This window comes from Hermetia illucens, chromosome 1, assembly GCF_905115235.1.
Source record: "Hermetia illucens chromosome 1, iHerIll2.2.curated.20191125, whole genome shotgun sequence".
NCBI classification, from domain to species: domain Eukaryota; kingdom Metazoa; phylum Arthropoda; class Insecta; order Diptera; family Stratiomyidae; genus Hermetia; species Hermetia illucens.
Window position 1 is genome coordinate 136,459,691 of NC_051849.1, and position 15,406 is coordinate 136,475,096.

General features: G+C 38.6%; 1 protein-coding gene across 2 annotated transcripts; it reads left to right on the forward strand.

The window, feature by feature from the left end:
- The first annotated feature begins 4,005 nt into the window (after nt 1-4,005).
- LOC119660468 (PI-PLC X domain-containing protein 3-like) lies at nt 4,006-14,994 on the forward strand. 2 transcript variants are annotated; one of them, XM_038069063.1, is made up of 5 exons: nt 4,006-4,120; nt 4,276-4,561; nt 4,637-4,799; nt 4,872-5,369; nt 14,785-14,994. In XM_038069063.1, exons 2-5 carry the CDS (start codon nt 4,468-4,470, stop codon nt 14,987-14,989), a joined length of 960 nt encoding a protein of 319 aa, XP_037924991.1. In that variant the 5' UTR covers nt 4,006-4,120; nt 4,276-4,467; the 3' UTR covers nt 14,990-14,994. The 2 variants fall into 2 exon arrangements, with proteins under 2 accessions (XP_037924991.1, XP_037924982.1); XM_038069054.1 differs by lacking the exon at nt 4,006-4,120 and having other exon boundaries at nt 4,128-4,561.
- The last annotated feature ends 412 nt before the right edge of the window (nt 14,995-15,406 follow it).

A 15,406-nucleotide genomic window follows, 5' to 3' on the forward strand; every position in this document is an offset into this window, starting at 1 on the left:
GTAACGGTGTTAAGATACTAGCTGATGACTTTGACACATGGACTGAAGGATCGAGTAGCAGAGAAACTAAAGGTACGACCGCGTACGGTCGAGTTGCCTGGCTGAGAATATTTGCTTTGCAGCGTCGCGTGTCATTTCCATATAAAGGAACGATCATATTTACGCTACGCGACGCAACACTATATTCAGCAAAATTTTCGCGACGAACCATGTCCATATTTCACTAGTTCGGCCGTCAACTGCAAACAACTACATATTTTGACATTTTATCAAAACTGAAACATCGTAGAAGTCAACTGAGTCCACTAGGTGGAAATGACACGCGACAATGCAAAATATTCTCTGCCAGGCAATTCGGCCGCGTCGCATCGCTTAGTTGAATGTCGCGTTGCGCAGCGTCGCGTAGCGTAGATGCGGTCGTACCTTAATGGATTTAGTTGACTGCTCCGATTTTTCAGTTTTGGTTTGTATTCACCTGTTAAAATATCTGCTGAGTGCAATGTCGCTTCGCGTAGCGTAAATGCGGTGGTACCTTTAACACGAGAGAACAAAAGTAATTGGGAATATTCTCGCCTTGGGATGTTCTGCTCGCGGACTCTGATGGACCGCTTTCTGGACTAATACGAAGCCAATGAAAGCAATAACGGTGAACTGGGCAACCAACAAATTCCAAGCAGAAATATTCAAGGAAATACTCCCAGAGGATACGTTATTATCGAGAAGCACAAGACAAATGGTTTCTCATATGTTTGACATATTAGAGCAAGCGTTTAATATATCTATCATTTTGCACAGCATTTTCCAAGAGCGGAAACCCAACTTCTGGTAGAACTCGGAAATTGAGGAAAGTCAAAAAGGGGCTTCAGGACTAGAAAGCGTCAACGCAGGAGAAACCTATCTGAATTCGAGAAGTTACAGCTGCAATATAAAAACACCGATGTGTAACGAAGGATAATATAAAGTGCCTCTCATAAGAATAATCTTGCTATCAAATTAATTTCATGATGACATTTACATCATTGTTGAAAGTGAATAATACTATCGCATTCAGCTACTAAAAGAAGCTACCACCCAGAAAAGTTATCTATTTTAATTAACTAAGTGTAAAAGAACATAGAAAAAGGGAACAGTAATAATAATAACAGAATAATAATAATAGCCGGTCCCAACCCCGGTTGTGAAAGGAGGAGGGATGGATAACTTCAATCTGGATAGCAGTACGCCGCTGCAGCGTCTTAGGGGGTAGGTGAGGAAAGTGCAGGAACTTTGCAGTGTTGCAGATTACTCATTGAGGAAGCTATCACTACACCTGGCAGTTTGGGATAAAATGCAATACCAAAAATGAGGAGAAGGAGAATTTTAAGGTGCGGTACGGATAACCGGCGGGACTTGGTGACTGGGTCGGACTCTCGTAATGGACAACACGTCCACCATCAGTCGTGGGCGGTTCGACGTCTACCAGGACTATTGCTCCGCTTGCTGTAGCTGTTTCGCCACAATCTGTGGTGTTCAGCAGGTTCATGTAGGCAGTGGATGCAGACCAGTACCGCTTAATTACTTGTAGCGACACAATCCCGGCCATAATCAGGGGGTGTGTTCGATTTGAGGTCATCACGAAAACTGGTGACCAAGAGTTGATGGGGGCAAAGTCGGCGGCATCAACAACACCACGTCGCACTGCAGGCAACCGTTTCAGAACTCGCCAAATCACTCTTCTCCACCGTCCAGCTAAGGTTTTCGCTGAGGTTCAGGACAAATTCCAAAGAAAGTATGGAATTCTCGAAAATGGATCCTTCGCATAGACCAGGTATTTCCAGGCTCTATGCATCTCCAGGAACTCCGAGAATTCTATCTCAAATCAATAATGAGATTGCATCTCGACTGTGTGGTGATATGTCGCAATCACTTGTGTATTGTGGTGCAGTTATGGCAGTCAGATTGCACGGTCAAAAGATTCGCTTTCGCGTTATTGATTTGAGTGACCGAAGAGATCCACCGTGGAAAATCCGTCTGGAACGTCGGTGTGACTCACTAAGGCAGGATATTGCTAGGCTGATTCTACTCAGCTCTGGCAATGCCAGTAGACGGGTCAGGAATAAAGTGCAGAGGGTTTACAGGAACTATGTTATCCCCAGTGAGACATCCTTAGTTGACATTCTGGACACACTAAAGCAGAAATAGGTCTTTCAACGAATCCCAACAGAACGTCCAGGCAGCACAGTTTTTGGTGCCGGAAGCGAAAGAATACTGGAATGGAATTTGGGGGTTATACGCCCAGCATGCTGAGTGGATCACCACCGAAGGCACATGCCAATACGCCTGGCATGAATTTTGTGGATGTTGCCGAAGAGGAAGTTCGACGAGCCATAAACAGCTCGAAGAACTGGAGGGGCCCAGGTCTGGATCGGGTGCAGAACTTCTGGTACATACATGGTCGGTTGGCACACAGCATAAATCAGGTCATTGGACCGCCAGAGGAATTTTCATCCTTCCTCACTGCGGGGATTACCTATCTTATCTTTAAAAAGAACACGGTGCAGGACTCCGCAGACACAAGACCGATTATTTGCTTACCAACCCTCTACAAATTCATAGCGTCCATCACTAGTGGAAGGATCAATGCGTACTCGAGTCCAACAACATTCTGTCCGAGGAGCAGAAGGGCTGCCGAGCTGGGCCAAAGAGTTGTAAAGCGCAACTCATTATCGACTCGGCAGTTGTAGGACAAGCAACTAGAGGCCAAAGAAACTTCTCTAGTTGCTATATCTATTATGCCAAAGCTTGCGACAGCGTCCCGCATACCAGGCTGATCGATGTCCTACATCTGTATCGCATTGATCCGAAACTAATAAAGTTTTTGGCGACAGTCATGGAAGGGTGACATACCACCTTATCAGTGCCTTCATCTGATAGTACCAATAACTCAGGGCCTATCCATATACGGAGAGGGATCTTTCAGGGAGATTCCTTGAGTCCCCTTTGGTTTTGCATGGCACTGAACCGCCTTTCATGACTACTGAATGATGCTAGAGAGCATGGTTTTGCAATAAAATATAGCCGAACTAACACACTTGATGTACTTATATGACATTAAATTTTATACTGGTACTGACGACCATCTTAGAAGCCTGTTGCGAATAGTAGACATGTTGACCCGAGATATTCGGATGGAGGTTTGATTAGACAAGTGTCGAATCCAAGCCATCCGCAAAAGTCATCACGAATCGCATGCCGGACATTGCATTGGTGACGTCCACATTAAAGCTATGACCGAGATAGACTTCTATAAGGAACCCATGCTCGAGTTGGTGATCTGAAGGATGCTCCGCTGTCCGAATTACTGCGACGTGTCAAACTGGCACTGAAATCGCACCTTTCGGGGAAGAATAAAATAAACGCATTGAATATATTCACGATCCCTTCACTGTCTTATGCATTCGGAATATTGCCTGCCTTGTGACATTGGAGGTAGGGGCGTCGTTCACGTGGCACCACAACATCATCACCAGGTCGACTCACTACGCGCTTATTTTAACAGCAAGAAGCAGGCGAGTCCCTTGCATGCGGCTATCTGTGAGGCAGACTGTGAACTGACTCTACTTAACTTGAAGGATTGATCTTTCAATCCTCTCAGGGGGGTGTCGGACCAAGAGCGGATCGGTGAATGGAAGTCGAAGGCAATGTACGGTAAACACGTGAATGAAGTGAAAACAATGAAAAGTGAAGTGAAAGAATGAAATTTGAAGTAAGCTTGGAAACTTCTGAAATTAATTCGACAAATTACGCAGATATAGTTGCATTTTGCATCTTCTCCATGTTCATTATTAAAAAAGATCGTTTTACTGATTACAAACATTTGATATCATAAATGAAACACCCTAACACCCTCACGATGATGTGCAATCAAAGAGAGAACACTACGTAATGACCTCATGAAGCGACTATGCGCAATCTTCCAGATGACGGAACGAAATGAAGTTACAAGATCAGTTGCTCTGGGTGTGGCAAACGAACGGCATCCAGGTTGCCAACTTTCAATAAATATAGGATCCGAATTAAGAAAAGTATTCAGCTTGTTACAAAATTTTGTAGCCGTACAAAAATGATATGAAATTAACATGTAGGCATTTTAATTAGAGTCATATTGGACGTCGCTTTAGTCTTCCTAAATTTTTGTAGATAGATTTTTAAATGTCGAAAATACTGCAATTATTTTTCGGTTTTATTAAAAAGCATTATTTCAAAAAACTACATATTTATGTCTTCAAATATAAGGTACCGAACTACAGCCAGAGGTGCAGCGCTTTATAAAATAGATACTATTGAACGAGTGAATGTTAGTTATGCAAAGGAACAGCACCTCAAATGGGTTGATTGAAGCTTCGGCGAAGGTGTCAGTGAAATCTAAAGAATTAATCCTTTCAAACGGTTCGCATAAGAGAAATTGGATTACGATTTCCTAGTGGTATGGAGGCTTCGGTGCGCAATCTTGATCGATGGATGGACCTTCTTCCCAGCCAAATACAAAGGAGAGTTCCAATAATATATCTTGCTATACCAGGTCCGTAGGGATTGAATTATACGAATTTATCTAACAAAAATTTTGAATGCCATACTTCTGCACATTCCTGAATAGGGTCACACAATTCTATGAGTTATGCAATTGGTCCCACATCCACCGCTTCGTCCGATGGAAATGTCGTGGTTCAAGTGTGTAACATTATCAGATCAGATTACACCTATCGGTGGTTCAAGGATCAGGAGGACGATGTACTGGGGCAACTGAAGGGTGGTGCTCGGTAAGATTATCTGTTTGGCTGTTCTACCCAATAAGTTACAATGCCATATAGACGGTAATATGCTTGTTTCAGGTACTTTGATCTCAGAATTTGCCGAGTAAAAATACCTCAAAATTTATGCGCTTTTTACTTCTGTCATGGTTTTGTGTCCGTTGCCATTCAAGACCCACTCTTGACAATTGCAAGATATTTGCAGCACCATACCAGGGAATTAGTTATCTTGGATTTTCAACATTTTTACGATTTCGTTAGCGACGATCATTTGATCTTACAACAATATTTGGACAGAATTTTCGGTGACTTGATTATAGGACCGAAGGATTCAAAACTTAGCGACTTAACTCTGCAGCGTGCATATAGCCTTCAAAAGCAAGTAATAGTTATTTATCGTCATAAATGCTGCTGTGAACATTTCTGGGATGGTAAATTTTGGCCGAATCCCTGGGCAAATACGACGGGCATTAATAAATTACAGAATTTCTTGGATCAATCAACGCGTGATCGTCCAGCGAACTGTGGCTATATCACGCAGTGCATTCTGACGCCTTCATTTGAATTTGTTGGAGAAAAGTAAGATTTCGACTTTGAATTTATATATAATTAAAAGATAAGAGAAACCGACCTAGCCTTATGTAAAGGTTACTTGAAATTAGGGGATAGGCTCAATTCGATATCTTCACAACTGATGGCACGAATGAAAAAGACTCATTTTCTTGGTTGTGGCTTCACTTGAATGATCAGTGCTGCATTTCATTTTCTTTGTTAGGAAGATGAATATCTCCAACAACTGTCAGAATCATACTTCTCTCTTATTCTGGATCTGTGGGTTATGCGTTTTCATCTAGGCAGCAAAGTTTTCAAAGGGCACATACTTCTTTAGTAGAGAGTTACAAGCAAATAGAACAAATAAGAGAAGAAAAATTAATTTTTTTGCTAAACAGCATTTTATTTTCGAAGGGTCATGTGTGTGTTAAGGCCGTTTTTTCGCTTTTTTCGTTTCTTTGTGAATTTTTTTGTGACGAACTCGATAAAGATATATATTTATTAATAACTTCCAGACCGATAGCATAGGTCATTATTGAAGTACAGAGCAATTTATGCACCCTTCAACAAAAACAGTTGTTTTTCTACTGCCACGCTAGAGGGTGCTTTACTCACCGTAAAGAAGAGAACGGCATTTTAACATGCGGACTTAATCAGGGTTCGCAAACTAGGATTATTAAGAAATATTAAAAGGTAAGGCCTTGTTAAACTTTTTTTTGTAAATTTTGGTGTTTCTTCTTTGGATTCTTTAATGAATAAAAAACGGCCCAATGAATCGCAATTATCTTAGTTTGCGAACCGTGGAAATAAATTCTGAATAAGTCCTGGAAATTTCAAAGAATTTCATTAGATCGATTTTTGGCTTTGGAGGCAGCCAATTTTCAACATGTAGTTTCGAGAAAAATGCATTTAAAAATTAGAGTGTGATTATTAACCACAAAATCTTAACTGTCCCTTAATTTGCTATACCTAGTCAATAAACTTTCGATTCCTTAAAAAACACATGTAAAGCCTTCAATTTTCGCTGTTTTAGTGAAGTCATTTGAACATCGTTCGAACCGGTAAATTTGCGTTTCATTACGGCGCTCGACGTAAACCTGGCGGCAGTTTATTTGTTTAACACTGTAATTTCCGAACGACTCGAATGACTAACGAATATCGAAAAACCACTTTACCCAAATATTTTACGATATATCTAGATATAATTTATGCCAAAAAATGGATTCCCCTGGTCCGACACACGGGATTACCCTCTTAAAAAGTGGAAATCATATCTAAAACACCATCCAATAGAAATCTTAACTCCTAAATTAATGTAAAATTATTCATAAAAATTAATCTGAAGTTACCTGTGCCTCAAGGAAAGATTGAAGAAATCTGTAATCATTGAAGTAATGAATTCAAATGGTGAAGCTTATGGTGATACGTAGATAAACATTTTGTTTGGAGATATGTAGGTGCTGAATCGATGATAAGGCAGAGGTTCTTGGTATCCAAAACTATTTTCCGATTCATTTTATTTGTTTTCCCACGAAAGTCTGATATTTTTGGGAATTGAACGAAACTTTTTTATTGGTATAGCATCAATAAATAAAATAATGAGGTCTTGAGTGAATTGAAGGAACTTGATTGGGTTGCTTTTGGCAGTGTGGGGTTTGAATATCCAAGTTCTGCAGTACCAGAATAATCTGCACAATTTCTGATATTCTTCCTAAAATGTTTTCCTTCCACGACATGTTTAGACTAGTTAAATTTTTGTACATGCACATAGTTAATCCTTTTAACGCTTTTAGTGAACATAATTAGTTCAGTCTTCCTAGCATTCACTTTGCGAGGTGCAAGCTGCGAAGGTGAACTCAGCCCCTAAGATACGTTGTCTTAATCGCCTTCTTTTCATCTGGTCGATATTGAATTCTTTGCGACTTAATCATAATGGAAATTAAACATCCTTTTAAAATGAAATCAGTTGTTCTCATTTCTGGGTAGGAATATTTCCTCCACGTGCTTTGTAAATTGGTTTGCTTTTTAAGGTTTTGTGTAAACACAAAACCTTATTAAAATCGGTTTACTGGCTGTCTGTCCGTCAAACGCATTTTTCTCGGAGACGGTTATAGCGATTGACACCAAATTTGGTAGAAAGGTGGGAACTGTGAACGCTCACGCATACAGTGAATTACATCCTTTTACGTCGAATTTAAAAGGGGGTCCCCATACATGCAAAAGGGGGGGTGTAAAAGAAGAAGAAGCTTCGAAAAGTACTAATCGAGACCTTTAATTTGATACCCCACATGACTATATTTGATGAAAAAAAATTTTGCACCTCCCTTTTGCATGTATGGGGACCCCCCCCTTAAATTCAACGTAAAAGGATGTAACTCACTGTATGTGTGAGCGTTCACAGTTCCCACCTTCGCTATAACCGTCTCCGAGAAAAATGCGTGTGACGGACAGACAGACAGACAGACAGACAGACAGACAGACAGACAGACAGACGGACAGACAGACAGACAGACGATAAACCGATTTTAATAAGGTTTTGTGTTTACACAAAACCTTAAAAACAATATCAACCGGCTAGTACCTCTCCCGATAATACACAGGCGAGAAGTGCAATATATGGTTGCCCTTCACCTCTTGGTGGGGTATAGTGCGTCAACCACACCTGCGTGCTATGCTCTTCTTTCTCACTGTGCGCACACACGTTCATTCCGGTAGGGTGTTTCATATTTAACTCAGGACCAAGTAAAACGTTATCTCATAACTTATCGCTCTTTTGTTAATTCGAAAGAAAAAAATTTATTCCTAGCGAGGAATCGGCCCTCAATGCACCTAGATTTCATAATTGCAGCGGCATGAGAGGGAAAATAAATTAGGTCTTTCTTCACGCTAAATCTTGCCATATCAACATACTCAGTATCACTCAAACTTGGGTGAATGAATCTTTGAAAAACGAGCAAATCCTTGACTGCAATTGGACGATTTATGGAACTGACCGCGATTACCTCCACACCGGAGTTACTAGGGGAAGAAGTGTGCTTATCGCTATTCATAACTCCTTTTCAAGTGAACTTATTACAACCAATTGTAACAATGTTTTTGAACATAATTACCCTGACAGTTAAACTTTCATCTACGAACTCTTGCTTCACTCAAACATACAATAATCAAATTGCATATGATTTTTTAAATGACTATGGAAGCATTAAATATTATCTAGATATTATAGATTGGAAAATCTTTCTTTTTGTGCTAGATGTTGATGAATTCATACCTCCCTTCTGCGAGATCATTTTTCAAGCCATAAATATGCACGTATCCAGAATACAGAAACGTACACATTTGCAGAGTCTTAGCTAGACCGTCAACTAAGGCTTTTTAGAAACAAAAGGGAGTTGTAAAAAAATTTTTCACCGAATATAGTCGTGATGGGTATCAAATGAAAGGTCTCGATTGGTGCTTTTCGAAGCCGGTCTTAGTTTTGAATTTTTTTAGAAAGGCTGGAGTGGGAGGGGTGGAAAGTGATGATTCTTTTAACGAACCCATCCTCAGAAACTACTCAACCGAAAAATCTCAAAAAATTCATGAAGATGCCTCTATATGGTGCCCAGGCCTCAAGATACTCTCCATATCGATATCTGCTCAAATTAAGTTAATAATAGTATATTACCATATTTTTGGGAAAATAGAGTAAAACTCCCCTTAAGTTTATCCCAGAGCTATAAAAGCTGGTAGTAGTATCAAATACAATATGAAGCATGTTATCCCCAAGTTTGATCAAAATCATACTATTACTAACAAAGTCACAGTAGCTCAAAGTTGTCTTTACCGAGTAAATTTACAACCCGAAGTACTAAATCTGGCATGCTAAATGAATATGCATAACGGGCTACGTACAAATGGCGTAGTTCTACACTCCAATATACTCACAGAAGAAGCAAACAAAACCTTTCATACTTGAAGCTCTCAGCTTCCGGTTTCCCGACTTGTTTGTTTAGTTAGAGCCCAATTTGTGCCTTGTAAAGTGAATTCCCTAATTCCCTTCCACGATGTTCGTAACCAGCCCATACAATGGTGTCATTAATGATTATCCTCCTTTAAAGTTTTAAGGGTACCGTGTTTCACCCTCTCGGCGCACTTAAATCTTTTTAAGGTTTTGTGTATTGATAGCAAATTCGGTAGAAAGGTGGGAACTGTGAACGCTCAGGCATATACCGAGTTACATCCCTTTACGTCGAATTTAAGGGGGGGTGGGAGGGAAGGCTAGTCCCCATACATGCAAAAGCGGGGTGTAATTTTTTTGTTCATAAAATATAATCATGTGGGGTGTCTTAGTTTTGACATTTGTTAGAAAGGTGGGGACTGCAAGGGGTTGAAAGTGGTAATTTCTTTAACGGACCCATTCTCCGAAACTACCCAACCGAAAAATTTGAACAAAATCAGGAGTCTGCCACTATATGGTGCCTAGGCTACGAAATACCCTCTATACCGAAATCTGTTAAAATAAAGTTAATAATAGTACATTACTATAGTTTTTAGTAATTGGCAGGTTCATCCTAGAATCACGAAATTTTGCAGCAATATTGGCCACAGCATAGAGCAAAACCAAATTTGATGAAAATCGCACTATTACTAACAAAGTTATAATAGATCAAAACTGTCGCTTCTGTGCAAATTCAAGACTTTGAATGTCAATATCACTTGAAAGCGGGTATTTTCACATAATATATGCACATAGTCCGTGCTACGTACTGATGGGACAAATGCACACTCAAATCTCTTTATTAAGGAAATACACAAAACCTTTCATACCTGAAGCTTCTAGCTTCTGGTTTCCCAAGTTTTTTATTCTTTTGTGCATGAACTTTTTGGAAAATTTTTAATTGATCGAGCAACTTACTAAAGGGCAGTGAAAGCAATAGAAGTTTTAAGTGAACAGTGCAATATTATAATAGACCATAGAGACTTCATTGGGCAATTGGAAATATTATATTTTGCAGCGTAAGTTTAATTTTTAAAGCAAGTGATCAAAGTATTGTTTTTAAGGTTTTGTGTAAAACAAAACCTTATTAGAATCGAGTCGATGTCTGTCTGTCCGTCTGTCTGTCTGTCTGTCACAGCCGATTTATTTGGAAACGGCTGGACCGATTGTCACGAAAATTGGTAAAAGTATGTAATCTGTTGTTCCCCTTACATGCAGCAAGTGGCGCTATTTTGTGTTAAATTTAAGGGGGGCTCCCCATACATGTGAATGGAGGGTGCAAAATTTTTTTTCATAAAATGCGGCCACGTAGGGTATCAAATTAAAGGGCTTAATTAGTACTTTCCGAAACTGGTTCCATATTTGATATTGCGTAAAACGTAGAGGAGGAGTGAGGGCTCAAAATATGACCCACCAAAAAAGTAACAGGTCTCGTTCTCAGAATCTACCCAACCGAAAAACCTGAAAAAAATCACAATGGTGTATCTCTACGAAATCTAGGCCTCCAAATATATCCGGTTCCGATATCTGCACAAATAAAGTTAATAATAGTATATTTCCGAATTTTAGAAATTTTCCCGACACCCCCTTTATGTTCCTCCCAGAAGTACTAAATTTGGCATAGGTGTGAGGGATAATATAATGTACAATTTGGTCAAGTTTGAAGAAAATCCAACGATTATTAACAAAGTTATAGGAAGTAAAACTTTCCAATTTTTGTGAATTTCGTGCACTCTACAATCTGCATGACGTCATCATCACATATCAATTCGTCAATACCACAACGAAATGAGTTCTTATGAATGGGGTCGCAAAGAATTATTTCGTTTTAGTTTTTTAGTCATTTGTATATCAATATCAATTACTCCAGCCAGACATGTGTATGTAGGTATATATTATATGCGTGCTAATGAACTTTGCGAGTAGTGCCTAATTCAGATAGATATAAGAAGTAAATCGGAAATATGGGTACGATAAATTTATATACGTGCATATATGTGTATAGTATTCGGAAATAGGCAGTTTGTTTGTTTAGGGGGAGCGTAATATCTATGGCTGCAATATGTACGTATGTCTCGTAGTTTGGAAAAATGTGAACGAATATGTTGAATTTGTAGCTATATACGGATAGAAAAATGTGCGTTGAAATTTTTTAGATAAGATGAACACAAAACCTTTATACCCCAAGCGCCAGCTTCCGGTATTCCGACTTGCGCAGAGTGTGCAAGTTTCATTCGCACGCTGCATTTCATACCGCTCGTGCATTTCGCACAAACACCGTTTTATTTTTGCCAAAAATCGACACTTGATCGGATCGGCGACAAGTGCTAGCGAACGGACACATACCCTGTCCACACGTTTGGGTTTCGACTGTTTGTTGAGACTTGGCAAGAGTGTTGACGCGCCAAATCGCCAACAAGCGCTGGCAACCACGCTATCACCATGACTACACGCTTGCGCTCGAGACTTTTTGTTAAAGTTTGGCAAGAATGTGAACGTCGTACCCGAAGCGATATCACGACTTATTTAGGATTCAAAACGAGCTTTGTCCGTAGATTACGTTCAAATTGGAAAAACAATAATAATTATAATAATGTACACACAGACTGACACAGAAATTTTTCTGTTTGATGTCTGATACAGCCACAGACATTTGCTTTACACAGCACAGAAGGAGAAAATGGCTTTGCTTTCAAGTGCTTTCTCTTTACAAAACAATTCTTCGGACTTGGAAATATCTTTCCAGTTTATATGTACAGTATGCAAAATTCGTATTGGAACACATAGGTTTTTAACAGTTTTTTGCTTAAATCTTCGAAATTCGCACGAATTTTGAAAAATTAAAATGTGTTTTGGATTTTAAAGCAAAATATTTATTCAATTGTATAAAAATAACTACAAATTTTGGTAACAAAAAAAAAAAATAATAATAATTTCATACTTTAACAAAAACAAAATTCGTATTGGAACACTAAAATGGATTACAAACATTCATTTTCTTAAACACATCTAATATTTAGTTGGGTAGCCTTTTTGCTTTATAACAGCCCTTAGTCGTTTTGGCATCGACTGCATCAATTTTTCAGTCAAGTTTCTCGGAATTTTTTTCCATTCTTCCTGTAATGCAGTTTTAAGGTCACTGATGTTTCTTATGCTATGATATCTTACCTCTGTTTAAAAATTGACCACAAATTTTCAATAGGGTTAATGTCTGGGCTCTGAGGAGGGGTTTTTAAATATTTTCTACAATTGTACAATAACCACAAGCGAGTATTTAAAGCGGTATGCTTGGGGTCATTGTCTTGCTGAAATATGTAGCGGTCCTCAATGCCCAAGTTTCTCGCACTTTTATGCAGATTTTTTTTTTAAATGTCGATATACTGCGCGGCATTCATATTTCCTTCGATAAAGTGGAGCTCTCCAACGCCGGATGCAGCGAAACAACCCCAAACCATTAATGAGCGGTACCCATGTTTAAAGGTTGGTCTCAGATTTCTCGGATGGAGGCGAGTATTTCGTTCACGCCAAATTCGTATGCGACCATCCGACGACTTAACATTAAATTTACATTCGTCGGTAAAAATTACATTTTTCCAAAATCGGAAGTTTTTATTTAAATACCTTTTTGCGAATGTAATTCGCTTTTTCCGATTTACTGTATTTATAAAAGGTTTTCTTGCACTTACGTTGCTCCGAAATTGAAGCCGGCGAATGTAATTTCGAATCGTTTGAGCTGTTACACTTACCCCACAATATTTCTCTAGGAGGGCAGCTAGCTTTACAGCACTTACGGCATTATCCTTTCGAATTTGACGGAGAAGAAAGGACTGATGTCTGCGAGTCAGAAGCATTCGATTCGGATTATGCGATTTCTTATTGATCCTGCCGCTTGATTTGTATATTTTGATTATGTTGTAAACCGTCGTATGACTTCTTTGAACGATTGTTGCTATTTCCCGGAGCGATTTCCCATTTTCATGCAAATTAACGATTCATTTTCGAACATCGTTTGATAACTCTGTTGACTTCCGACCCATTTTGATAAATTTTGAATAGTATAACTAATTATGGAAAATAAATGTAATTTTTATACTTAAAACTATTCTCTAACTCGATACACAGCCGATCATTAACTAAAACATCACAATCTGTGCAAATTGTGCATTTCCTGGAAGCGTACAGTGTCGCACCATTAGTGTTCTAATACGAATTTTGCTTCGACAATAATGATCTATAGCCCATTATAAAAAACCGGTTTTGTTATTTTAAAAACTTTTATGTGTTAAAAGTGTCTTAACTCAAATGCAAATAATTAGAAATATAATTGTGCTAAAATCATTTAATTTTCTCGTAGAATAAACCATTTTTCTGTAAAATCATAGGTGTTCCAATACGAATTTTGCATACTGTACAAACTTTTTTATCTACACCTGCCCTTTAGTTTTCTGAATTCTTCTGTTTGTGGGATATTATGTCCGACTCCTTAATTTTCGCTATCCAGGAAAATACTAACATTTGAATACAAAACAATAATTGGAAACATGAACACAACAAAATTCGTATTCTCACTCGAAAATATGAATACATTTGTATTCACCGTTGGAAGTTAGAATACAGCCGTATCCTTATTCACTTGTCTGAATATTCACTTATTTGAGCATGAAAAAATTCGTATTCCTTGAAAATCATCGTATGAATATATGCGTACGCGTATTTACGAATATAAATATGTCCAACTCTGGCTGAAAGTTCAAAATGATTTTTGGAGCTGTTTAAGTGAAGGCAAAAAATATTTCCATTGGTTATAATTTACTAATAGTTAAAGCCTAAAGGTTTCACTAACTTTAGAATCAAATTAAAAGTCAGCCGAGAAGTTTATGGTGGTCAGCCTTTGGGATCCGTATGATATTATTTCGAAACGTGATGACTATTAAATTGAAGCATAATTTTATTGGAGAAGACATAGGAAAAAATAACAATAATAGATACTACGTGGAGGACCCTGTATCCATCGATCCATAGCAGGAGCCATGTATAGTAGAAACGCCATAATTCGTATCGTCAACGGACTGACGACTTGGTAGGAAAGAACTACGGGGATACCATTGTACTAGTAATCGGGTTCGTCTAACTGAGTACAACTGAAAGTTTGCAGTAAGCAATTTGATCAACTTTTAGCCTCGTTATTAACTTTTTTCACAGTTGGTAACGGGCTTCAGTGCTACTTAGAGGAACAATAGTTTTTCATGGAAAAGTCCTTTTCCAGTTGGCCCTCACCGACCCTGTGGAGAAATTTTCAACTACTATCAAATTTATATTGCCTTTGCATCATTTATAAATTTATTGAATTATATAATAAGAACCATGGTTACTTTTTTAGTAAATCCTGTTTCACTAATACTGTCATAATTTATTGTGAGAAAAATAAAAGCATATTTATTTACTCCCATTTATTTATTTCAGTCTCGATAAGTCTATGGTTGAAATAGCAGAATATGTCTACAAATCGATGAAACGCTGGATATCTCATCAGTCACCAGGGGTTGCAAGGAGAACATCGGCTTCCCCGAAAATTAATATTGTCATTGCCGACTTCATAAATTTGAATAAATTTAAATTTTGCAGACATATTATAAAATTGAATGAACGCTTAATTAAAAGCAAATAAAATTTGGATATGCAGTCTCATGAGAAGCATTTTCTCTTTATTATTGTTAGTGAGTAGGAGATTAAGGAAGAGACCAAACGGGTTCGAACAGACAGTGGAAAGTTTCTGGATGGTAACAATCCTTGTTATTTCCGAACCAAGTCGACGCACACCTCCCAGTTGGTAGCCCCGCATAACCACTAGTCAACCTGGCGGTAAACTAACGTGAGCGGCGAAAACGACAAAAACCCGGCAGCTGGGACCCAAATTAAAATGGCAAGACCAAAAAGAGCAACTACAAACACGACGATGCAACCGGAAACAGTCGACATTTTAAAAGGAGCAACAATAAACTACGCTCATCGTTTCTAACAGCTGAAATAGAAGATTCCACTATAAATCCCTTTGCAAGAAGCACCAAGTTGGGACGGTCATCAC